Genomic DNA, 24,445 nt, shown 5'->3' with positions numbered 1-24,445 from the left:
CTCGGCTCAACTCCACCGCGCAGGCGCCAAGGAGTCCATTCATTCGAACTGCGTAACAATGAGCCCCGGGGCCCAAGGGCTCCGCGAGCTTCCCAGTTCGGCCCGAGCCCCTCTCGGCCCCCGAAGAGGCGGCGCCTCACAGGAGTCCTCCACCAGCGGCCGGCCGCCCACCCTGGGCCAACCTCCGACCCTCCGCCCACTCGCGGGGAGTTGAAGTCAAACTTTCCTGGGCAGCCCCAGAGTCGCGTCGGCCCCCTTTCCCCCGCCCAGGCCCGCCCCATCTCCTCACCCGGCCCGGCCACCCACCGCGCCACCCGGCCCAGAGCGCCGTCCTCGCAGACGCCTCCCAGCCCTCGCCCCAAGACCCCCACGGACCGTGCCGACGCGAAGCCCAGGTGAGCTCGCGGGAAGCGCCAGTCCGGTGGGTTCGCCGCAGGCCGGTATCGGACGGTTAACTGCCCCCGCCGTCAGGAAGACGACAGCCGACCTGAGTTCACCCGGCCGCCAGATACCCTCGGGATCCTGCCCCTCCCTTCCCCACCCCCACCCCTTCCCGAACAGAAAGACAACAAACCGCCGCGGAGTATAAGCAGCCCCGGCGCGGGCCGCTCCGGCCGCGACAACACCACCAGCAACTCGCGTATCCCCTCTACAACTGACGCCGGCCTCCCCCGGGCGCGTTACTGCTCCCGCCGCCGCTCTTAGTCCTCCACCGAAACTTTCCTACTTACCAAACCCGTCGCCATTACCAAGTCTTTCAAGCTTCGTCTTCCCCCTCCCCTCAAACCCCCGGGGGGTTGAGCCTCCGCCCAGCTCCTTCGCCTTCTTATTGGCCCGCCGCACTGCCATTTGATCGTTTCTCCTTCCTATTGGTTGGTACCGTGGTCCGTCTCGGTGGGCGGGCTTGTGTTGACTTTTGCCTTGTCTTTATTGGGGAAGATGGAGTGTCAATCGCCAGGGTGAGGGCTTCGGATTGGATTGCTGCCGAGACTCCCGGGACTCCAGCCAAACGTTGCCGCCGAAATGGGTTGTGGGTTCGTAGTCTGGGTCTGGCTGTGTTTCTCTCCGAGACTGCACGTCGGAGTAACGGGTTGGACTACATTTCCCAGAAGTGCGTGCACGGTGCAGTCTTGATAGTAAACAAGAGTCATAGGGACACGTGTATCAGCTCGTTTGTTTTGGTGTCTGGGACAAAAAGGAGGGGGCGGAGGAAGGGAGTGTTTTAAAGCTTTGGCTTCTTCTCTTCCTCTGGGCCTGTGCTAGCACTCAGAGCAGCCTCAAGCCTCTCGCAGCACCCATTCCGGGCCATAAACCACCAGAGTCGCTTGCAGCTCAGAATTTGGCAAGAGGCCAAGGTATTGTTTTAGTGCGAGGGGAAGGAGATGACTGCACAAGCGGAAGCAGTGCTGCCTCGAAGGGGACCCAGTCACCCAGAAATCACGGCCCCAGGCATGATGGGGATAATAAAGGTGGCGCTGGGGTCCAGTGGGAAGACTTAGCATTCCTTTATCCTGAGCCTGGCTTCGCCCCTCCCTGGACAGCAGCTTGAGGTTTCTCTGCGGACTCTGTTCAGTTCACCCGAGATTTTTTGAATGCCGGCTGCGTGCCAGGCACCGAGAGGCTTGGGGATGAACAATGAGAGAGAAGCTCGGAGGTCTGGACAATTTACAAAACTGTGAAGCGGGAGGTGGGGTCGTTACTGTTGACTTAGGAATTGAGGAAAGGCAAATTGATGTTTTCTATATTTGACCAGCTTACTCGTTGTTTAAGATAATACGGAGGGGTATAATGTGTGACTTAAACTGATGTAATTTGTGAATCGTTATCAGGGTTTCTCTGGTGAGTTTCAGTTTAACCATTTTTCCTCTCCAGAGGTCTTCCCATTGATGAAAGAATGTCTTCCTACTTTGTTTCCACTAGGAGTTCCTCCTCAAGTTACGAATTCTCTGACTCAAAGAGAGGAGAATGGCTTCTCTGGCGTTATAGTTACCTTCATTTTAAACGAGGCTGTCCAGTTCCTAGTCTATAATTGATGTTTTTACCATTCCCATTACAAAGGCATTATTAAGCTTTTTTCCCTTTGAACTTTTAGTGTTTAGTCATTTAAGCTATGCTTTAGGTTTTATATCTTTAGATCACTGTATTATGTTTAAGAGGAGGAAAACATACTAGAGAGAAATCTATAAAGTCAAACTTTTGGAAAGGAGCCTTAAATCCTTGCTGGTGATTCCTTTAAAACCCCTACTTTTCTGGAATTTTTAAATCTGAAAGCCACGGAACAAATAAGGAAATCCAAAGTAACTTTCCTATACTGAAACAAGTTTTCAAATTCTTTTAGGGATTCCCTGTTTGAATCCTTAAAGGGAATTATAAAATAGTCCTCCCTACCATGTGATCAAAGATGGTATTCAGATCAAATACAGATCAAAGATTCTGTATTCACAAATACTAATCAAATTATTTTGTTTCTTAAAAATAATTGAGAAGGCCAGTAAAATGCCTAAATTTTTCCCTGAATAAAAAGGACAATATTTGTATTTATCTTCGTTCAGAGATTAATGGAGTGACCCCAAGACTCAACTGTGGCCCTGCTCTTTTGTGTATTTTTATTTTCTTTCTTCACTCTTTTTTTTTTACAGTGGAGGTTCATTGTGCCTCAGAATTGAAAAATTGAAAATATGAACTCCAATGTTTAATTTCCTGACAAAAAGAAAAATCCGTGGAATTCACTTGATCATTGGAAAACTAAAATCTCAGCTATTAATGACTAGCTCCCTCCAGGAAACTAAAAACCTTTCCCACCATCCAAAAAATGAACTCTTAAGAGCTGGTACCACACCATCTCCCCCGCCCTCTGCCCCCACACACACACACTCCATGAACCATGAGATCTGCTTTTGGCTGAACCTTAACTCACTTTAAAAGGTTTTCTGTTTCAACGCGGTTAGTAAAAGCCTTAGTGGAGATATTTTTTTATTTGTGAACACAGTGGTAGGAAGAATAGCACCTTCAGATCAAGGTGTACATTATTAGAAATGATTATCCTTTAATTAGCACTATAAGATTTTCCTATCCATTCATTCAGAAATACCTGTTCAGTTCCTACTATTGGTTGACCACTGTGCTAATTCATATGGATACAAAGATACAAAATATTTTCACATACTCTCATTTTTGTCCAGGTCATTAAATGGAAGAGTAAAATTCTCTTGAGTTAATTCAGTCATAACTGATTAAATGTCAGTGTTAGAATCTCTGTACCTTTAAGTGGACAATTAGTCCATCTTTGGACTCTGCTGGGAAGCTAAATGCTTACCTTATGCACCTATGTATATGTAACAGGAACCTCATTATTCATTTTTGGATGACTAAGAAAACCAGACAACTCAGCCAGAACTAAGATCAAAGTACAAAACCAGTAAGATCTCCTTAGAATTCTTTACTTATATAAATTCTACTACTTCACTAAAATATATATAAAGAATTTTTTTACCAATTACTTATTATTTATATATGATAAAATATAAAATGACAATTATATTTTATATAGTATAAAACATTTTAGCTCCGTGGTGAAGGATCTGCCTGCCAATGCAGGGGACACAGGAGGCATAGGTTCCATCCCTGGGTCAGGAAGATCCCCTGCAGAAGGAAATGACAACCTACTCCCGTCTTCTTGCATGGGAAATCTCATGGTCAGAGGAGCCTGATGGGCTACAGTTCATAGGTTTGCAGAGTCGGACACGACTGAACCTGTAAGGGATTTTTATATATACTAAAGAACATTTGTTCATAACATACTTCCATGATAAAACTGACATTAAAATCAATTTTGGGAATTCCTTGGCAGTCCACTGGTTAGGACTCAAAGCTCTCACTGCCAAGGGTGTGGGTTCAGTTCCTGGTCAGTGAATGAAAATCCTACAAGCTGTAACTGAAAGAAAGTTCAAAAATAAAATTTTCTTTAAATAGCATCTACTTCTGGTCAGTGCAAATACCATACACACACACACATATTCCACATAAACTATGCCCAAATATGTCAAGAGTTGTCATCCAAAATCAAAATGTCTTCAGCAATTTGTAAAATACTTCTGTATTCATAAAGAAACATCAAATTCTAATTTGTTTTTTAAAAACTAGATAAAGGTTATTTAGGGGTGAAATTACTGTATTCCAACACAGTTGGCATAACAATGACTACTGGGCTAAGAAACATAGAAGTTAAAGTACCTGGCATTGCTTAAATATTTAAAATATCGCTGTTCAAAATGTTAAAAGGTAAGCAAGCAAATGAAGTCAAGTATTCAAATTAGGAAATGGAGCACAGATTCCTACACATTCTCTCTCATGTCTGTCTGGTATGCTAGGCCTTTCTCTGTGTAATTTCTTTTAGTTACCAATCCAAGGTAGCGAATTTTAGGTACAAAGCCATTAAGATCCCAGGAGTAACATGTACCTAACTGTGCGGCATTGTGCTCAGTCACTCAGTCTGATTCTTTGCGGCCCCATGGACTGTAGCCCACCAGGCTCCTCTGTCCGTAGGACTTCCCAGGCAAGAATACTGGAGTGCGGTGCCACTTCCTTCTCCAAGGGATCTTCGTGACCCAGGGATTGAACCCATGTCTCTTTTGTCTCCTGCACTGACGGACGGATTCTTTACCACTACACTGAGCCACCTAGCAAGTCACTTAAATGTGCTACACTTAACCATTTTTGCTTACATTTACCTCCCCCCAAATTCACATTATTTATTCCTTCCACATTTCTTATGCATCTTTTTGTCTGGTCCATATCATATGCATCGTTTTGCCCAGGCAGTCAATAAATATTATAGATACCTGCTGAACAGATGACTAAAAAGAAATAAGATGCATTTTCTTACTTATAGTATATGTTATTTTGTATGTCATAAGTTGCTTTGAACACTGACCTCATTAAATATAGTTTCTGTATGCTTTGTGTCACTTGCTGTGTCTACTCATCACCATTTTTTTTGAAAACAGATCTCATCTTACTCTCATAAGAACTATCTTGTAATTCATTTTGATTCCCTTATGTACCAGTCACACAAAGGCAGACAATATTTGTCTAATTAATATACTCCAGCTCCTTCAAATTACATTGCACATCATAATGTGCAATATAGTAAGAAAAAAGTGGAGGATATTTCAGTTCAGCTTTGAAAAGCAGTTAAGAAAAGACTTGCCAAAGATGTCTTTATAGTGAGCACCTCTCCTAATTAAGATATTTGGCTTTTAAAAATGTCATTTGTATACATTTCAAGAATAACAGTCATTTTGTAAAGAGAGATTCACTTGTATTAAATGTCAGCCTTCCACCTAAATGCAGCAGTGCAGTTCCAGGGATCCGGGACTCTCTCTTGTTCCTCAGCAGGACTGTGGTCATGGTAGGTTTTAGGGCAGAGATGGAAAATCAGGAGTTGGAAGCAACTTTATCCAAGGTTGTGCCTGGGCATATTTACTGCTCATGAACTCATTCAGAAGTTCTACTTGGTAAGCTTTTATCATGTGAAATATATAAGGCATTGAGGGTTCCATTTCTAGGTGGTTACAGTCAAAAACGAAGGCAGCTTTTGTTATTTCAGAGTCCATTTCCAGCTCATTGAGCTTCCCTGGTGGCTCAGTAGGTAAGAGTCCACCTGCAATGCTGGAGACCTGAGTTCAGTCGTGGGTCAGGAAGATGATGCGAAGGAAATGGCAACCCACTCAAGTTTTCTTGCTTGAGAAATCACACAGACAGAGGAGCCTGGCGGGCTACTGTCTATGGGGTCATAAGAGTCAGACAAGACTTAGCAACTAAACCACCCTAACCCCCTCACGCCTGGGGAATAAAACCATCTTTCCAGTTTTTTCCAAAGGCAAGTGCCTGATGCACGTGAGACCAAAGGGGTTGGGAACAGAGAAAGGTTTAAGGTTTACTGCAGGCCAAGCAAGGAGAATGGGCACCTCATGTTCAAAGAACCCCAGACTCCCTGGTGGGGTTCAGGGAAGAGTCTCTAAGGGCAAAATTTGGGGTGAGGACACAGGTTGTGTGACTTTCCACTGATTTGCTGGTGATGAGGTAACAGAAATCTTGGGTTCAGCCTGAAGTTACCATCCTCCTCCCGGGTGGGAGCCTTCAGTTCAGTTCAGTTCAGTTGCTCAGTCGTGTCCGACTCTTTGCGACCCCATGAACTGCAGCACACCAGGCCTCCCTGTCCAGAGATGCATACATGGGTTATAAAAACATAAAGAAACGCAAATGTCTATCATCACAGTCAGGAGGGAGGAAGAAGGCTACAACTGTGATTGAACGTGGAGGGACATCTGGGATGCTGGAAAAGCACTGTTTATAGTGATCAAGGTGGTCTTTGCCTTACAATAATTCACTAAGATAAATATTTATTCCATATAGTTTTCTGTATTTGAGCTTTATTATAAAAAGTTATACAAAGCTAATTGTTAGGGAATATATTTTTATATGTATATATAAACATATGCATAGATAGGTATGAAGGTAAATAGAAAAAGAAATACATAGGTAGATCAGTCAGTCAGTCAGTTCAGTCACTCAGTCGTTGTCTGACTCTTTGGGACCCCATGAATTGCAGCACGCTAGGCCTCCCTGTTCACTCAAACTCCTGTCCATCGAGTCAGTGATGCCATCCAGCCATCTCATCCTCTGTCTTCCCCTTCTCCTCCTGCCCCCAATCCCTCCCAGCATCAGAGTCTTTTCCAGTGAGTCAACTCTTCGCATGAGGTGGCCAAAGTACTGGAGTTTCAGCTTTAGCATCATTCCTTCCAAAGAAATCCCAGGGCTGATCTCCTTTAGAATGGACTGGTTGGATCTCCTTGCAGTCCAAGGGACTCTCAAGAGTCTTCTCCAACACCGCAATTAAAAAGCACCAATTCTTCGGCGCTCAGCTTTTTTCACAGTCCAACTGTCACATCCATACGTGACCACTGGAAAAACCATAGCCTTGACTAGATGGACCTTTGTTGGCAAAGTAATGTCTCTGCTTTTGAATATACTATCTAGGTTGGTCATAACTTTCCTTCCAAGGACTAAGTGTCTTTTAATTTCATGGCTTCAATCACCATCTGCAGTGATGTGGAGCCCCAAAATATAAAGTCTGACACTGTTTCCACTGTTTCCCCATCTATTTGTCATGAAGTGATGGGACCAGATGCCATGATCTTTGTTTTCTGAATGTTGAGCTTTAAGCCAACTTTTTCACTCTCCTCTTTCACTTTCACAGGAGGCTTTTTAGTTCCTCTTCACTTTCTGCCATAAGGGTGGTGTCATTTGCATATCTGAGGTTATTGAGGTGGGAGCCTTAGTTCCTGCAAAAGAACTCAGAGATGTATCAGATGGTTATGAATGTATCTCTTCAAGAGAAACCACATCTTGCCCTTTCTCTGCACTGTTATTCACTGCTTTTCCTTTCTTTTGGCATTCCCTTGTTTCCCTAATGAGTAACTTTGAATCTGCCCTCAGAAGATCAGGAAAGGTCTAGGAAGCTGAAGCTTTTCCCTACAAACAAGAAACAGGACATGAAAAGTTTCCGTACCCCATAGGTCCTGCTTAGTTTCACAACTGAGTAATAAATGCATCTACTTTAAAGATTCAATTATAATTGGTACTAACAAAACATTTCATGTATTTACATGTTGTAGTGGCTTGAGTTTTTCAGGAAGATAGCAATACCCAAGCTGTGGTTAAATCAAAATGTGGGAACACCACCTAAGAGATGGCACTTCATTTTTATGCCGGAGACAGTCACTTCCGTAAGGTCTACCATCACATCTTTCCATATATAAATGTTACCTTTTCAGGACTTACAAACTTAAAGCATAAAAAGGGACAGAAAGACCCAGATCTGTTGGTCAAATAAAGTCTTCCTTGGAAACTCTGTACACATTTGTCTATATACCAGGCTCAATTACATCATTATTCAGAGAGTATGAGTGTGGACAAAAATAAAAATGTTACCTACCATTTCAGTAAACAAAGAATGTTGCCTGCCCTCAAGCCAGCAGCCATTGCAGTCACTGCACCCTGAGAGGAATTCAGGATGGAAGAAAACCAGATACCGTCCCAAGAGGAGAAAACGACTAAAATCTTTTGACTTGAAATATCTTTTTGTGTGTGATTAGCAATGATCTTTTCATATCTGACTACATTTTTCGTCTTTTTTCAGCAAAAACTCCTATGTATCCTGGCTCCTCCCTTCCCTCTCTGAAACAGTCCCTCAGGGTTATCTGAAAGGCTGTTTCCCTAGGCTATAGTCCTCAGTTAAATTCCCCAGATAAATATCTCTCTCAACTTTTAGGCTGTTTTGGGCTCCCCACCCCCCCACCCCCCCACCCCCCCGCCCCCCGCCCAGTTGAAGTATGAAGCCAAGAACTGCAGGGGGGAAGCGAGAGAGTCATGACTGCCCATGAGTTCTGCCATGGATGCTCAAAGCAAATGGTTTTGGTGGAGTCATGGATCTTTCTCACTTATACAAATGAAACTGATCTAACTTCTTGTAGTGACTAATGGCGGAGAAGGCAGTGGCACTCCACTCCAGTACTCTTGCCTGGAAAATCCCATGGATGGAGGGGCCTGGTGGGCTGCAGTCCATGGGGTCGCTAAGAGTCGGACACGGCTGAGCGACTTCACTTTCACTTTTCACTTTCATGCATTGGAGAAGGAAATGGCAGCCCACTCCAGTCTCTTGCCTGGAGAATCCCAGGGACGGGGGAACCTGGTTGGCTTCCATCTATGGGATCGCACAGAGTTGGACACGACTGAAGCGACTTAGCAGCAGCAGCAGTGACTAATGGGCACACAAGTCCTCCACAAACACCTGGTTTACCTTACTGCTTTCATTTCCGTAATTCATTTTACTTTCAAGGTTTTTTTTTTTTAATACCTGTAAAGATTATTTACTAACAACTGTATAGTTTCAGTTGCTCAACCAGTTTTGCTGCCTTGAGAAGTATCCTGGAGCAGGTTAAGAGTTTGTCTTAACTCTTGCTCCAATTTCTTTTTTTTTTTTTTTTCCCTTCAATTTCTTAGCAGAATTCTTTCTGATACTCAACATGAGGCTGTACCTCACACATTTATTTTAGAAGCCAGGATTCCTTATTTTTCTATTTCTCCCTTATGTATTTTCTCCCACATGTGTTAGTAATTCTGTTTCTCCCTTAGTTATTAACATTTTATTTAGATTTGAGACTCTCCTTTCCAGTTGTTTAAGCTGGACAGTACAGCTCATCCAGATGTGTTACTTAGTACTCTAGGCTTATACATTATTAATGTTCTTTAAGAATGCCAAAGGCCATCTAGTCCTTGTTAGAAATGTAACACTTCTTGAACAAAGTTAGGAAAAATTATATCCATATTTTAAAGATGCTTTAGAAAGAAAAAGGACTCAGCACTTAATCCTACATATTCCAGTAAAATCCCAAGTTCCTTGCTTCGTGCTGTATGTTTTACTTGCAGAATTATAAAGCATTTTAAAGAGTCTGCTCACCAGGTTTGTAAGAATAAACCAAACACATTCACAGAGCATGCGTCCCAGGTAGTGTTTTACGTTTATACACACCAAGCCCTAGTTTGTATCAACAGGACACACACATATACACATATAAAACAAAGAAAAGCACCTTTGTATTAAAATTGAGAGTCCTCCCAGAATTCTTAGTATTAAAATTGGGAGTCCTCCCAGAATTCTTAGTATTAAAATTGGGAGTCCTCCCAGAATTCTTAGTCATACATGATGCATGCTTGAATGAAACATCGACAGAGAATTTCCAAACAGAAAGACTCTTGGCTAGTGATTAAACAGTGGCATCCACAACTCAAGCTTGTGGTGTTTTACATTCCCTAGTTAGCCAGCCAGACTTGGTTATTCTAAATGGCTGAATGAGTCTGCAATATATCACAACTATCTGTATCACATATAACCAAGAGCTAAGATTTTTAAAAACCTCTTGTCCTACAGAACCACACTTTCTTGCTGCAAGATGCCCAGATCTTACCTTTCTTTTCACACATGCCGCACCTTCTGTCACACATTTCACATAGTATAATGTGCACTATGGAAGTCACAGTAAAGAACAGGAAAGAAAAAGACACCTCAGTAATAACATTTTATTATAAAACTGTGCTTTATTATAAGGAAATTTTAAATATAACCAACAATACTGAAAATAATATAACTGGCATTTACAGCCTTGGTCAGAGTTCTTTATTAAACAGGCATTTGTAGTTAATAATTAGCTTATGCAACAAAATAGGTAACTTGAAAAAGTGAAGGAAGTTGAAAATACAGAATGATAAACCAGGAATTTGTGGTTCTTTGTGTTTTTTTCTTGTTCGGTAGACATGACTTTTAAAATCTGAAATATTATAGAAAACAAGTCTGCACGCAGTAAGCTGTCTTCCCGTGGGAAAGTTTGCAAAGTAGTTAAAACTGTCCTAAAATGTGGCTGAAGGTATATTTTACATACTTCTTATATATACATTATCCAATTCACGTATCTTTACCACATTTTCATTATACAAGCAAGACCAGAAACATTCTCTAATAAGACCACACTAGCCACAGAATTTTTTTACCCATGTATATATTTCTTTGAAACATATTTCCCAAAATGAAACCACTGATTTAAAAGGGAACAACTGGTTAGAATTAATGTCTCTAGACACTGGGGTCACATAGTCCTAGAACTCATGTAAGAGTATACTGCTTTGGTGGAATATAATTAATTCATTCTATGTAGCAGGATACTAAGCATTATCAATTATCAACAAAAATCTATTCAGCTGAGTTCATTCTGCATTTGCAGAATGAAGTGAATGCAGTTGAGAGTCTATATTAAAGCAAGTGGAGGGGCCTAATGGTATACTTGGAATGGGCAGAAATTCCTTTTATCCTTATATATGTTTTACTTACAAGGATTTATTTCTCCCACTTTGGAGGAAACCCATGGGAGCAGATGTCTGCAAGGATTTTATTACACATGTCTAGTGAAGAACAAAGAAATATCTATGGGCATGTTGATAAGGACCCCAAATATTTTTGGTATAGGAGACTTTTTTTTTTTTTTTTAGCATTTATAATAAGATCTTAGGCTTTTAGAAGACAACAATTAAGTTTAAAGAGCATTTAAAAATATTTGTGACATTAAATGTCAAACAAATTTTTAAAGATAACAGAGAACTGCAAAAATGAAAAAAGGAAGCATAGATAGATGCTTTATGAGGAAAATAATGACCTTTCATCTAAAGACGCTTTCCTGTTGTTGTAATGACTAAACTGCCTGTCCTTAAAACCACTAGAATATGTAGGCTACTGACATTATACCCAAGAAATCAAAAGGTACTTTATTGCAAAAATATAAAAGATTTTAAAATTGCATAAGATGTTTTATACCATTTCACCAATAGGCCAAGGCCAGCACATAACTTATCAAGCCAGAAAAACTTTAAAACAAAAATGGTTAAATTGTACTTACTATATATAGTGAGTTGTAAAAAGAATGTGATGCCATGCTGTATAGCATGATTCACTGCCAAGTTCCCTTTTACATGGGTGTAGTCATAACATATCAATCTGAGTAAGTCAAAATGAATACACATTGCCTATGATAACATCCTTTAATTATCTTCTTAAACAGATACTTTCAATATATTACAATCATCTGAATCTTCAGTCAAATCATAATTTTGTGGAGTAGAAAGTCATTTTATCAGTATGTTGATTTTTTTTTTTGATCTATTTAGAAAGTGATGTTAAAGCCTATTGACTATTAAATATCTATTCTGTTTACTGATACATTGTAAATGTAAAAAAAGGAAAAAACCTGAAATCACAGAAAATGCTTGGCATCTACACAAACACATTCTCAGTGGACTAACCACTACTGAGTAATTTTGTCACTAGAGGTCTTGCTCCAATACTTTTGCTTCATGCAGTGGGTTCAACAATATCCATGTTCGTTCCAAACAGGGCAACCAATTGCTCTTCATAGGTAGCGATGTTCCTTTTCATAATTTCCATGCAAGGTCCCAAAAGCCTTTCAAACGCTTGCACATCCATGGCTAAGAAGAGTGGAGAATAAAAGAAAAATAACATTCTTTACAAATCTGGAATTTCTAAGTCACTTATGGTACCTATTTCACATACATCAGTGATGCAATGGCATTTTTGCATAAATAACAGATACAAGAAAAAGGCATAAAGATAAAAACATTCCACTTCAAAAAGGAAGCAGCCAGTGGCCCGTGGCCCTATGACATTGTATTGGAAGTTCCTGATCCAGGTTAAAAGAATGAGGGATTGTTATGGCAAGACCTTAGAATTTTAAAAAAACAAATACATTTTTATGTCACCACTTTAGCAGTATGAACTCAGGGGTGCAAGGTAGTGTTTTCTATCTTGTTTTCCCTCCTCAGGGCTTACAATGCAATGTTGTGAAGACCAAATGTTGCCTTTTATAATTTTTTATACTAGGGTCTAGTCAATTCAAAATGGTAGCCCAAGTAGTGGTTTTGTCCGCTTCTGTAAGTATATGCTCTATGTTGCTTAGATTGCTTGTCTCGAGCATTTTTAAAAACCGAATTTATATGAAAATATGATCATGCTATCATTGAAATTAAAATTCTTTTTTTTTCTTCTTAAATTTACAGAACTAAAAAAGGCAGTGTTTACAGTAGAGTGAATGGAAATTCTTGCACTGCTGGCAGCATGTAAATAAGTGCAAATACAAGTGATCTGGCAATAGGTATCAAAAACCATAAAAAGAAAACCCACTTCCAAAAAGCATTTCTCAGGAAATATCCTATTATGTGAAAAAGTAGATATGCATACACCCCCACAGAAAAGCTCTCCCCCACAGCACAAAATGGAGCCCAAACTCAAAAATTATGTAACAGTCGGAAGTGAGTAAATAATTCAGCGTGTATTTAACCAATGTTAATATCTGATGTAATAAACATGAGAAAATGCCTAAGCTATAATGAATGAAAGAAGCAGTTTACAAAACTGATTTAAAACTGAAAACATACAAATAAAAAAGGACAATAAATTATAATAGGATGTGGAAATTGCTGGGTGGTGGTGGTACTGGGTAACTCTTAGTTTTTCCTACCTTTCTATATTTCTCAAATTTAATGTGACTATACATTTTATTGGAGAAGGAAATGGCAACCCACTCCAGTATTCTTGCCTGGAGAATCCCATGGACGGAGGAGCTTGGTGGGCTATAGTCCACGGGTCGCAAAGAGTCGGACACAACTGAGCGAGCGATACATTTCGTTATAGAAAAAAAGTAATGGGATTTCACTCACATCATCTTTACTCTCTACTATCTAACACGTCTACTCAGAGAAATTACCTGTCCGCGTCCAAATTTTTCTTTTTCATCCAAGTGTAACACTAGAGTAATATTATACTTATTTAAAACCATTTAAAAAACAACTTCTCTAAGAAAATTCTGGGGATACTTGCAAATCTTAACACTGAAGCTAAATTTATTCTACTGAACAGTGGATGAAGACTATGGAGTAGCTAATTACTTTTAAAATTAATTTTTATTGGTGTATAGTTGATTTGCAATGTTTATTACTTTCTGCTACACAGCAAAGTGAATCAGTTTATACATACACATATATCCACTTTTTTTAGATTCTTTTCCCATACAGGTCATTACAGAGTATTGACTAGTTTTCTTAAAGAAAATGTCACCTGTATTAATATCTCCTGAGTTATATTTTTCATTACTAAAATAAGTTATTTCTTACATATAAAATCTCTGCTATATATAGATGTCTTCCAGCTGAAGATGGCACTTCTGTTCATGGCATTTCTGTGTGGTACACAGAAGTAATAAACAGCTGAACAAGATTTTTATTGTGCTATGACAAACTTGAACTTTTATTTCCTAATCCTAGATGAGTAAGTATTCCTACAGACATTTCAGCTTCCCCTGCAGAACAGTATATCTTATAAAAGTGCTGTTTGAGGTATTTTTTTTTTAGCAGAAATGGAACATAGTGCATGTCGTTCATTTGAAAAATTAGATGTAAAGCTTGGTACTCAGAATTCTTATCTTAACGACATACTAAAATGTTATTTCATGTCTATAAAAAAGGACAATGTGTATGTGTGTGAAAATTTTCTAAGAAGTTGACTTCTACAAATTGACTTGACTGTGCAATGAATCCTAATCTTGTATTTTGTTCGGACCATAAAACCTGTGAAGCCAGTAAAATAATCAGTGTGACGCTGAATACGTACAATGCACACAGAAGGATTTCAACTGGGGCAAGTGCGCCCTGGGCTGTGAGTCCTACCTAAACATTTGACGGTCCCGATGGCGTGTGCGGAAGCTGCTCGGGGCTTGTTTGTTACCAGAGCCAATTCGCCGAAGTACTGCCCTCGAGAGCACCGAGCGATTTCAACTGCACCGTTCTCCTCCACCTCTGACTTACCCTGAACAAGGTGATGGAAAGTGTTAGCATTCACTCAGCTTAAGAAAAACAGAATGAAGCTTAGTCAGGAAAAAAAAAAAAAAAAGGTCTATTATGTTACTTGCTAATATTTCATGGATTTTTAGGACTTACCTTCCTTTTCATAGTAATTTTCACTTCTCCAGATTCTACAATGAAAAAAGAATCAGCCAAATCTCCCTGTCAGAATAGAACAAAAAACAGAGGGTGAAAAATACAACTTCAGTTGACAGCAATCCTGCTGCCCACCACACCTCTGAAATCAATCCCATGCCAGTTTACAGATCATCTCCCGAAAGCTGAAACCCTGCAGAACAGGTTATGGCCCCTCCTAAGTTGAGATGTTATGATCAACAATTATAGTGTAACAATTTCATTTGTAAAATTATCTGCAATGATATACTGTCTACTATAGCATTTCTGCTAAAACTAGCAAGAAAATATAGCAACCAACACCAAGGTAAGGATTTCACTCAAACTGCAGCCTGGATAAAGCAGACATGGTCAGAGATGCAAGCACTGTTTCCCAGCAGCGTTGCCTCTGTCGGCTGCTCCTATGCTGAAATGTGCCACGCTGGGTCGTTCCTAACCTACGAAGCCAGAGTGTGGCAACCCCAGATAATCCAGCAGCTCCGGCAAGTGGAGGAAGCAGGCAGACTAAGCCGTACGTGTGGGCCCTGATGCCTGTCCTGCAGGTGGCTGGGGACCGAAGTTTAGATGCTGAGTTACTGAAAGCCCACCTCAAGGCCCAGAAAGACTCCTCAAAGAAAGTGTTGCCATTTCAAACTACATAGCTGCGTTTTCTTGTTTTCTTTTTTGAACAAACTTCCTTGACTTCCAATGATGCCTTATGAATTAAGTAATGTAATACGAATGATGACATTGACTTTCCTAAGCCTCTCAAAGTGATTCTGGAGAAACTCAGGTATTTCAAAACTCTTTACTACAATTCAAGAAATACAGTATCAGATTATATTACATCATAAGGAATGCAGAGTCTCCATTATACTATAGTGCAGACATGTATGTTTATAAATGCTTAAAAGACAACTATCTAAAGATACCTTTAATAAACTCTCAGTATACATATATCTTTTCTCTTATCTTTTTATCAGGCTTTCTATAAGAGCTTCATGCAAAATATTCAAGTGTCTTAAATCATAAAAGGTCTATCAACTGCCATGTAATGTCATTTTTAAAACATGCTCAAATTGCATGTAAAATTAATGAGTTAAGTTCTGTTGGTTGTGTCGATGTCAGTTTGCTAGTTTTGATGTTGTACTAGTGATACAAAATGCACTGGGAGAGACTGGGTCAAGAGCACATGGGACTTCTTTTTTTTTGCAGCATGATGTGAATCTATAATTATTTCAAAATAATTGGGAAAAGTCATTTCAAAAGCGCTCTATGCTTTGCAGATCTTCGGTTTGTATCACGGAATCTCAGCCTTGTTCTCTAATTTGACAGACTGGGGGTGGCAGTGGGGAAGACTGACTGATTTACTTGTTTCTCTGCCTTCTAAACTAATTCTCTTCTCAGCCTCCCAGACCTTGAATCTTGTTTCACATGTATGAAAAGAGACAATATATTACAATATAGTATAATGTTGATAGGAAAATTACCCAATTTGTTAAAAACCTGTTTTTTTTTAAGTCTTTATTGAAAATGTTACAAATTCAATTTGTTATAAACTGCTTCTCTTTTTTTTTTTTTTTTTATGTTTTGGGTTTTTGGCCATGAGGCATGTGGGATCTTAGCTCCCCAACCAGGGACTGAACCCGCACCCCTAGCTTTGGAAGGTGAAGTCTTAACTACTGAACTACCAGGGAAGTCCCTAAAAAACCTGTTTAAAGCATGCAGTCAATGCCTCATACTATAACTAGCAAGTTGGTAGTATCATCGATATACTTTTACCTGTAAACTCTAACCGTCTCTGTAAATCCTACTTCTGGGTAGGTCTGTTCTAACCAATATGTGTGTGTATTGCTTCAGGTTCGAAATGGGATTTGAGAAAAGCATTATGGGTTCAAGAGCACGCTGGCCCCCTCAGTGCCTGGCAGCCAGTGAAGTACATGGTGCAACATGTCCCCTTCTTGGTTAATTTCACCAGGAGGGGGTTTCACCAATGAACCGATTGTGCAGAACTTTACACCTTCCAATGCACCTTCTGGGTCCTTATTAATAAATCTTATGGAACGACTACTAGTTTTTTCCCCCCTCTTATAAATGACATCTTAATTCTCTATATACATATGACCTTCATGTCTGGTACAAACATAAAATTATGCCTAAATCCATTGGATGATTTAATATATATTCCTTAAGATTTAATTAAAAAAAACAAAAACAGTCAGATAGCTTGATGGCTATAAATTAAGCCATTTTTAATAGATTTGGCAGGAAATAATTATATTAATCCATCACTACATACTAATTATGGATACACGAAAATGTTATTAAGACTTAGAATATATAAGAATCTTTTGGAAAATAACCTCAAACTGAGCTCCATAAAAAGTATTATACCTGAGCAATGATTTGTTCTCCATCGTTGTATACTTTGGTGCCTATCACATCTACCACTTTCAGGCGTTCAGAAACCTATAAAGGAAAAAAGATAATACAGTTGACCCCTCAATGATATGGGTTTGAACTGTGCACAGTCCACTTATCTACAGATTCTTTCCAGTAAATATACAGTTGCCCCTCCATACCCACAAATGTGGAACCCAGGGCCACGGAGGGTCTGCTGTAAAGGACTTGAGCATCTGCAGACTTTGGTATCCACTAAGGTCCTAGAATCAATCCCTTGGAAACGGATGAACAACTGTATGAAACAAACTAATCAGGTAAATCTTAACTATTTCATGGGTTTAAAAATGGTAGCCTATAGGCCAAATAAACTGAGCAATGTGTGTGTTTATGTGTGTGTTTATATTAATAAACCTAAATAATATAAAAAGCACAATTACTCAGTGGTGTCCAACTCTTTGTGACTCCATGGACACAAGGCTCTTCTGTCCATGGATTTTACCAGGCAAGAATACTTGAGTGGGTTGCCATTTCCTACTCCAGGGGGATCCTCCCAACCCAGGGATTGAACCCATGTCTCCTGTGTCTCCTGCATTTGTAGGCAGATTCTTTACTCGCTGAGCTATCAGGGAAGCCCCATTATATAAATTACTTGCCAGCATTTTAAACAAATTTTTCATAAAAACTTGAATTTCCAGCTTCTCTTGAAAAATCAGAACTGTCAGCAACACTCAGCCTATATTTTCATGTGTCATAAATAAACTCTGCTGCACTAACAGCCGTTTCCTAAGACGGAGCACATGCTCTCCAGTTTACCAAAGTCCCATCCTGGCTTGGTTTTCTTCTTTGTTACTTGCCTAGCTCTGAAGGCATTTGAATTTCCAACTCTGACCTATTTTTACTTAAACAGATCTGCTGGTGGAGAAGGTGAGCTGCCCGATATGCATTCTGAAATGAGGCCCGAATTTCTACCAGGTGAATACTGACAAGCCAACACAGGGACATGACAGAAGGTAGGTCTGTCAACCTCAAGGATTCTGGTCAAGAGGCTGGAAGGATGGTATTGCTGTCACTCAGGTGGGGAAGAGAAGGAAGGATGTTTGGGACATATCCGTTTGAGATATCTTTTAGATATCCCAGAGGAAATGTTAAATATGCAGTCAGATAAACAAGGCTGGCTTCAAGGGTGGGGCCTTGCACAGTGATGTCAATTTTAAGAGGCACTGACATAATAGACATTTAAAGCCAGGGGATTTGACAAGTACAGCACAGGAATAAGTGCAGCCTGCAAGAAAGAAAAGAGACACCTTGGGATGCCAATTTTAAGAGGAAAGGAATAAGGAAGGAGAGGCCAGTGAGGACATTCTGTATTTAGATAACCTCTTCCTGTAAAGGCTACTGCCTACATTTATGTGATTAGTTTAAGTCTGCTTTTAGAAAGAGACCTCATATAAATCTGCTGTAGCTGCTCCCAGGAGTCTATTATGTGTAAATAACAAAATAGATAGTTACAGGCAGTAAAAGAAATACTAAGCTATTAAAACAAAGTAATCTTTTTAAGTGAAAATATGGATAGATTATTATTCAAAGAAACCTTCTACAAAGCTAAGCATTCCTAACAAAACAGAAACTTTTAAAGCAAAATAAAATAAAAGCAGAAACATATACTTACTTCCAAAGATTTAAGAAATGGCAGTGACTCGATAAAGCTTTCATACATTTTTCTCTTTTTGGCATTATTTTTTACAATTATCCTCCTGAAGGTTACCCTGTCCTAAAGGCAGAATATCAAATATGAAGACAATTAAAAGGTAGACTTTATGAGGAAAGAAAGTTTGAAGAGATAGTTTCATTTATTCCCTGTAAGAAACAAACAATAATTGAAGATTTTCAAAATAAAAGATTAATATTATTATACTTCTAATACAACTCATTTCAGATTTTTATTTCCATAAGCATCAACATAGAACCATATAAAATGTTATTTTCATGCTTTTGAAGGAAAGCAACAGTTTACTTTTAATTAAGAACAGAGATCTGACCAACATGTAACTAGTGGGCTAACTCACGAGGTGGCGCTGTTGCACTATTAAAGAAATACCAGCTTCTTTTTTATTTTTCTCCTCAGCTTTTTGAGATACAGTTGACTTGTAATATTGTTTAAAGGTAGACGACATGTTGATTTGATATACTTATATATTGTAAAATTATTACCACAGTAGAATTACTTAGTACCACAAATAATTGTCATTTCTTTTTTTGTGGTGACATTTAAGATTTATTCTCTTGGCAGCTTTCAAATATATATTGACAGTATTGTTAACTATAATCAGGTACACTGGATCTTCAGAACATATTCCTTTTATAATTACGCCCCCCAGCCCCTGGCGACCAACATTCTACTCAGTTTTTATGAGGTGAAACTAGCACTGAGTTCTTCTGTTATAGATAACAGCCCTCGAGTGTTAAAATTCAGTGGGAAGTGGTGAGCTTTTTAAAATTTTTAAAATTTAAATTTATTTTAATTAGAGGCTAATTACTTTACAATATTGTATTGGTTTTGCTATACATCAACATGAATCCGCCACGTGTGTACACGTGTTCCCAATCCTGAACCCCCCTCCCACCTCCCTCCCCATACCTAGATGTCCATCAGCAGATGAATGGATAAGAAAGCTGTGGTACATATACACAATGGAGTATTACTCGGCCGTTAAGAAGAATACATTTGAATCAGCTCTAATGAGGTGGATGAAACTGGAGCCAATTATACAGAGTGAAGTAAGCTTTTTTTCTTTTTGAGGTATAACTGGTATACGTCATACTAGTTTCAGGCGCAGGACATGATGATTCAGTATTTGTATCTGTTGTGAAATGATCACTACAATGAGTAGTTAACATCTGTCACCATAAATAGTCACAGAATTCTTTTTCTTGTGATGCGAACTTTAAACATCTACTCTCATAGCCACTTTCAACTATACAATACAGTAGTATTAACTGTAGACACCATACTGTACGTTACGTCCCTAGGATGTATTTTTAACTGGAAGTTTGTACCTTTTGACCCCCTTCACCCATGACCAGCCTTTTATTTAAAAAACAAAACAGAAAATCTGGGTGTGCATCCCTTTTAGTAAAGTGTTGTTATATGTATGTTTCAGTTTTAACACAAAAGCTCACACACATATGCACTGGTTTGACATTTCCTCATGTTTCTTGTGGGCTGCAGTTAAAAAAAAATACATGGAAACCAGTAGTATTAGAAAATGTTTTTAAATCATGCAATTACAATGTAAAGAGAGCTTGAAAAATTACTGACTCTAGGATTTTATGTCACATCCACATATCAGTTTTCTTTTTTAAAACTGTGCACAGAGAAACTACAACTTTCTTGAGTAGACTTTGATTCCAGTGTTTATCATGTTCATTGCCCTCAAATGTTCCTAGGTTTATACTACTTAACCCCAAGGTTCCAACACTGAATTGAGGAACGAGGGAAAACTTTATAGGTAATGGCTCAAAAAATGGTCTTCCTACAAATTTTACATTTTAAAAATTCCTACAAAACATTATATTAGTTCTCAGTGAAGAGCTCTCAGAATTATGTTAGTTTGGCATACACTGATCAACAACTATACTCTTTTAATACAAAATAAAATTAACAGGGATATGTTCTTTAATTAATAGATTACTAGGACAAATATTAAGGAATTTAAATGAACCGATAGGATAGAGAAAAATGCCAGTGTGGATGTAAGTATCTAGGAAATTAAACATCCTGTTCTCTAATTTAGTTTACTACAATTTTATAAGGGCTGTGATTTGGACTTGCACTCAATCATTTTTTAAAAAAGAAAAAAAATTTTCAAGATAACAAGTAAAATTATTGAAATAATTTGCAAGCCTGGCTTTGCATTGGAATCAGTTGTGTTTTTTTCAAAAAGGTTTCTAAGATCCCAGACTTTAATGACTGAAAATCTCTGCAAATAGCACTCTATAATAATCTTCATTTCATGAAAGCTCCCCAAGTGACTCTGATATATAAGCAGGTCTGGGAAGCAGCTGCAACACCATTTTATGAACAAGGTTTATTACAAAACAGAGAAGCCAAGAAATGGGTTAGCAATTTAGAAATTAACCACAGCAACAAGCTATGTGTCTCAAGAAAAATCTACTAGTGGCCCGCCTCTTCACACTCACTGTGACATATCAATAAAATCCAGAAAGTCCCATTTCAAATGTTTTCACCCCCGTCATTTCAGTCGTCACCTCTCTAAATCACCAGCATGGTCATGTAGATCAGCTAATCCCCCAAGGCTAACAGTGACCTAGACTTATTTACAAAGTTGGACTATTCTACAAAGGACTTTTCTCTTGAGATTTGCTTATCTTTGCACCTGCACTTACACGGCAGAGTTCCAACCTGTTGGTCTCAAAAGCAAAATTCCTTTTCTATTTGACTTTGTCTAAAAGGGGGCTAGTTAGGCCAGCTGCTAAGAAAGCAGATTTGAAGTATTAATTATGTTAATGACTATAATTTTAGAAAAACACCCACTTCACTTATACACATACCCTAAGGTGATCATCACAAACTGTTCACTTCTACAGAGCTTAAAACGGGTGTGTGCTTAAGTCGCTTAGTTGTGTCCGACTCTTTGCAACCCCATGGACTGTAGCCCGCCAGGCTCGTCTGTCTGTGGGGATTCTCCAGACAAAAATACTGGAGTGAGTTGCCATGCCCTCCTCCAAGATATCTTCAAACAGGTACAGATTAGTAAAAAAAAAAACTCTGAAAAATCCTTCACCCTTCCTGAGAACATAAGTATCACATATACCTGGAAATTGCTGGACCTCTGTCCCTAGTTTAAGGTTCCTTCCAGGGCTGAGAACTATCAGTACTCAAAAGGCCAACCCGCTAAGTATGGGGCCTTGTTCCAAGGATGTGCATGAGGAGGCCTCCTTATCCTGTGACAATCTGACCCTGCCTGGCAACCCCACCAAGATGATTACATTTTAAATGGTACCTTCTTTAAGGAAACAGATCACAACCCACCCTTGTGACAGTAGGCAAACACTTCCTAAGGGCCAAGTCTACTCGGGTTTTGAGTGTTTATTTTGCCGGCTTTAGGTATTCAAATCTCTGATTATCCTTAAGACACTTCAGAGGACAAGCTCCCTTCCACCTGAAACAATTCCAATTTTGCTTGCACCACTTAAAAAGTGACTCATGACATTTTTAAGAAGTCAACAGTAGCTGCCTGGGTCTCAGAAGAAGAAATGCACAACAGGTCTTGTTTCTCTGATCAAGAGAGATTTTTATTGGCTGAATTCACCTCGGAATCAAAGGCTGAGTGGTGACTGAACCACGCGTAACTTCTGTGAGGCTACAGTTCTTGAAAAGGAGGTTTTAACAAACTTCCTGTTACTTCAACCTTGCCTCCTTCCACAAAAGGATTTGAGAGAAATAACCAAATAAACTCATGTCAGAACCATAGGGTGGGATGTTATCAACAATTTTAAAAGAAAACATTAGTAGTATCAACAGTCCCTTAAATCAGGCTACTTAAAGTGTGTTCTAGGCACCAGCAGCCCCTGGTGCCTCCTGGGAGTGTAAGAGAAATGCAGAATCACAGACCTCATGCCAGACCCCGTAAGTCAGATTCTGCTTTTTAACTAGATTTCCAGGTGACCCCTAAGCACCAGCTTAACCAGAGTCCAGAATCAGCTTTACTCGGATCTGCTACTTGGTCTCCCAAGATCATTTATGAAAAGAATGTCCCCCCTTTCCCTCACTCAAGTCTTTAAACCAAATTTTAAGCCTTATAGAAAAGGCATCAAGAAATTTATTTTTCTTTTTGGATGGATTTTTTAAAAACTGGAGTATAATTGCTTTATAATGTTGTGTTAGTTTCTGTTGTACAACAACGTGAATCAGCTATAACTATACATATATTCCCTCCCTTGTGAGCCTCCCTCAAGAAGTTTACTTTAAAAGCCCAGGTCTGAGAGTTCCAACCCTGAGAGTTGAATAAGTTTGTCTGTAATGGAGCCTAGGTAAGAGAATTTCTTTTTTAACACCTCTAAGTAACTCTGACATGCATCCACGTGAGAAACACAGACACTGAGTATTTTTTCTCTACACAGTTGCTTGCCAATGCAGGGTTGTTACCAATCAATTTATACGACACAGAGAGTCTCAGTTTACAGTGGTTATCTCAAGCAGGCATGAGACTCGTGCGATGGGCTTGCTCCAATACAGATTGTGGAGTCCCATAGCCAGTGTCTGAGTCAGCAGACCTGAATCAGTAAGTGGGGCCTCAACGGGCATTTCCAGCAAGTTCCCAGTTGATAGAGATGCTACAAGGCAGGGGACCCTGCTTCGAACCACAGATATTATACCTACCACAGAAACCTACCAGAAAAAACAGCACTGAAGCCTCTGCTTATTTGTGTGACTGGCTGGTTTTTAAGAATGGTAAAAGAGGAGCATTTAGGAGCACCTGTTAGTTGCTTAATAAATTCTCTGATGACCGATGGTGATCCCCAAACCATCTACCTATTAAAACTAAAATACTGCAGCTACCTGGCTGCTGGCATAATGATTTTTCACAAATGACATTCAGGTCAAATAAATACTTCACTCACCAAACCCCACAGAGCACCAGGAGAGGTAGCAGTGATTGTAGCTGCTCTGGGTGTGTTGTACATTAAGGCCAGTTCGCCAAAACTCCCACGATTGTCATAGTTGCCAACACACCGTCCAACACCATCGCATTTCACATAAATATCAAATGTTCCTCTGGTGGATGCATGAAAAAGAAGAAGTAAAAGTAATTCAAATCAAGTCTCATCACAACAAAACATGAGCCTTTGGCAATAAAATCTCATTTAAAAAAAAAAAATACTTATTGCTTGGTCTTCTTGCTCAGACATCATAACACATTGACTTGATTAGAATTTTAAATGTCTAGAAGGATGAACAGTGGGAAGTTCCCTTTTGCCCTGGTCCAGCCATTCAGTTTTCTCCAAAAAAGCCACTGCTCCCAGCTGCTACATCCTTGCAGAGGTCTTTACACCTGGGAGCAGCGGAAGCTGGATGGATGCACTGGAAGCCTTCCAAAGGTGCTGGAAGTAACAGGAGCCGTCCCTGAGACTGAGGGCACATCCCCAAGGGTGACAGCTGGGGATGGGCTCTCACTTTCCTTTCCTCTCTGATGACAAACAGTAATAAAAGGGCATCAATACATGACAAAGACACCGCCTATTCCGGACCAGCAGGAGGAAGAGACCAGCAATGGGACTAGGGTAAAGTCTGTACATGGGCCTGCTGGGGCAAATGAGGGTAAACAACACACATGTAAGATAGAAAAATAAGGGATGAAAATATAACTGACTGAAGCCAAAG

The 24,445-nt window shown here is 39.6% G+C and overlaps 2 protein-coding genes across 2 annotated transcripts in view; both read right to left on the bottom strand.

The window, feature by feature from the left end:
* Positions 1 to 759, bottom strand: part of HBP1 (HMG-box transcription factor 1) — a 30,805-nt gene extending 30,046 nt beyond the window's left edge. The window contains exon 1 of the mRNA XM_068973078.1: positions 732 to 759. Coding sequence (XP_068829179.1) covers positions 732 to 746 — 15 coding nt within the window. The 5' untranslated portion in view covers positions 747 to 759. The remainder of the gene's footprint in view (positions 1 to 731) is intronic.
* Positions 760 to 10,169: 9,410 nt separating this feature from the next.
* PRKAR2B (protein kinase cAMP-dependent type II regulatory subunit beta) overlaps positions 10,170 to 24,445 on the bottom strand; it is a 112,587-nt gene continuing 98,311 nt past the window's right edge. Inside the window, exons 6-11 of the mRNA XM_068972643.1 lie at positions 23,686 to 23,839; positions 18,710 to 18,811; positions 17,032 to 17,106; positions 14,620 to 14,685; positions 14,350 to 14,488; positions 10,170 to 12,096 (exon numbers count right to left, since the gene is read on the bottom strand). Coding sequence (XP_068828744.1) covers positions 11,963 to 12,096; positions 14,350 to 14,488; positions 14,620 to 14,685; positions 17,032 to 17,106; positions 18,710 to 18,811; positions 23,686 to 23,839 — 670 coding nt within the window. The 3' untranslated portion in view covers positions 10,170 to 11,962. The remainder of the gene's footprint in view (positions 12,097 to 14,349; positions 14,489 to 14,619; positions 14,686 to 17,031; positions 17,107 to 18,709; positions 18,812 to 23,685; positions 23,840 to 24,445) is intronic.

The sequence above is a fragment of the Capricornis sumatraensis genome, chromosome 5 (genome assembly GCF_032405125.1).
Source record: "Capricornis sumatraensis isolate serow.1 chromosome 5, serow.2, whole genome shotgun sequence".
NCBI lineage: Eukaryota > Metazoa > Chordata > Mammalia > Artiodactyla > Bovidae > Capricornis > Capricornis sumatraensis.
This window is presented reverse-complemented; position numbering and strand designations above follow the sequence as displayed.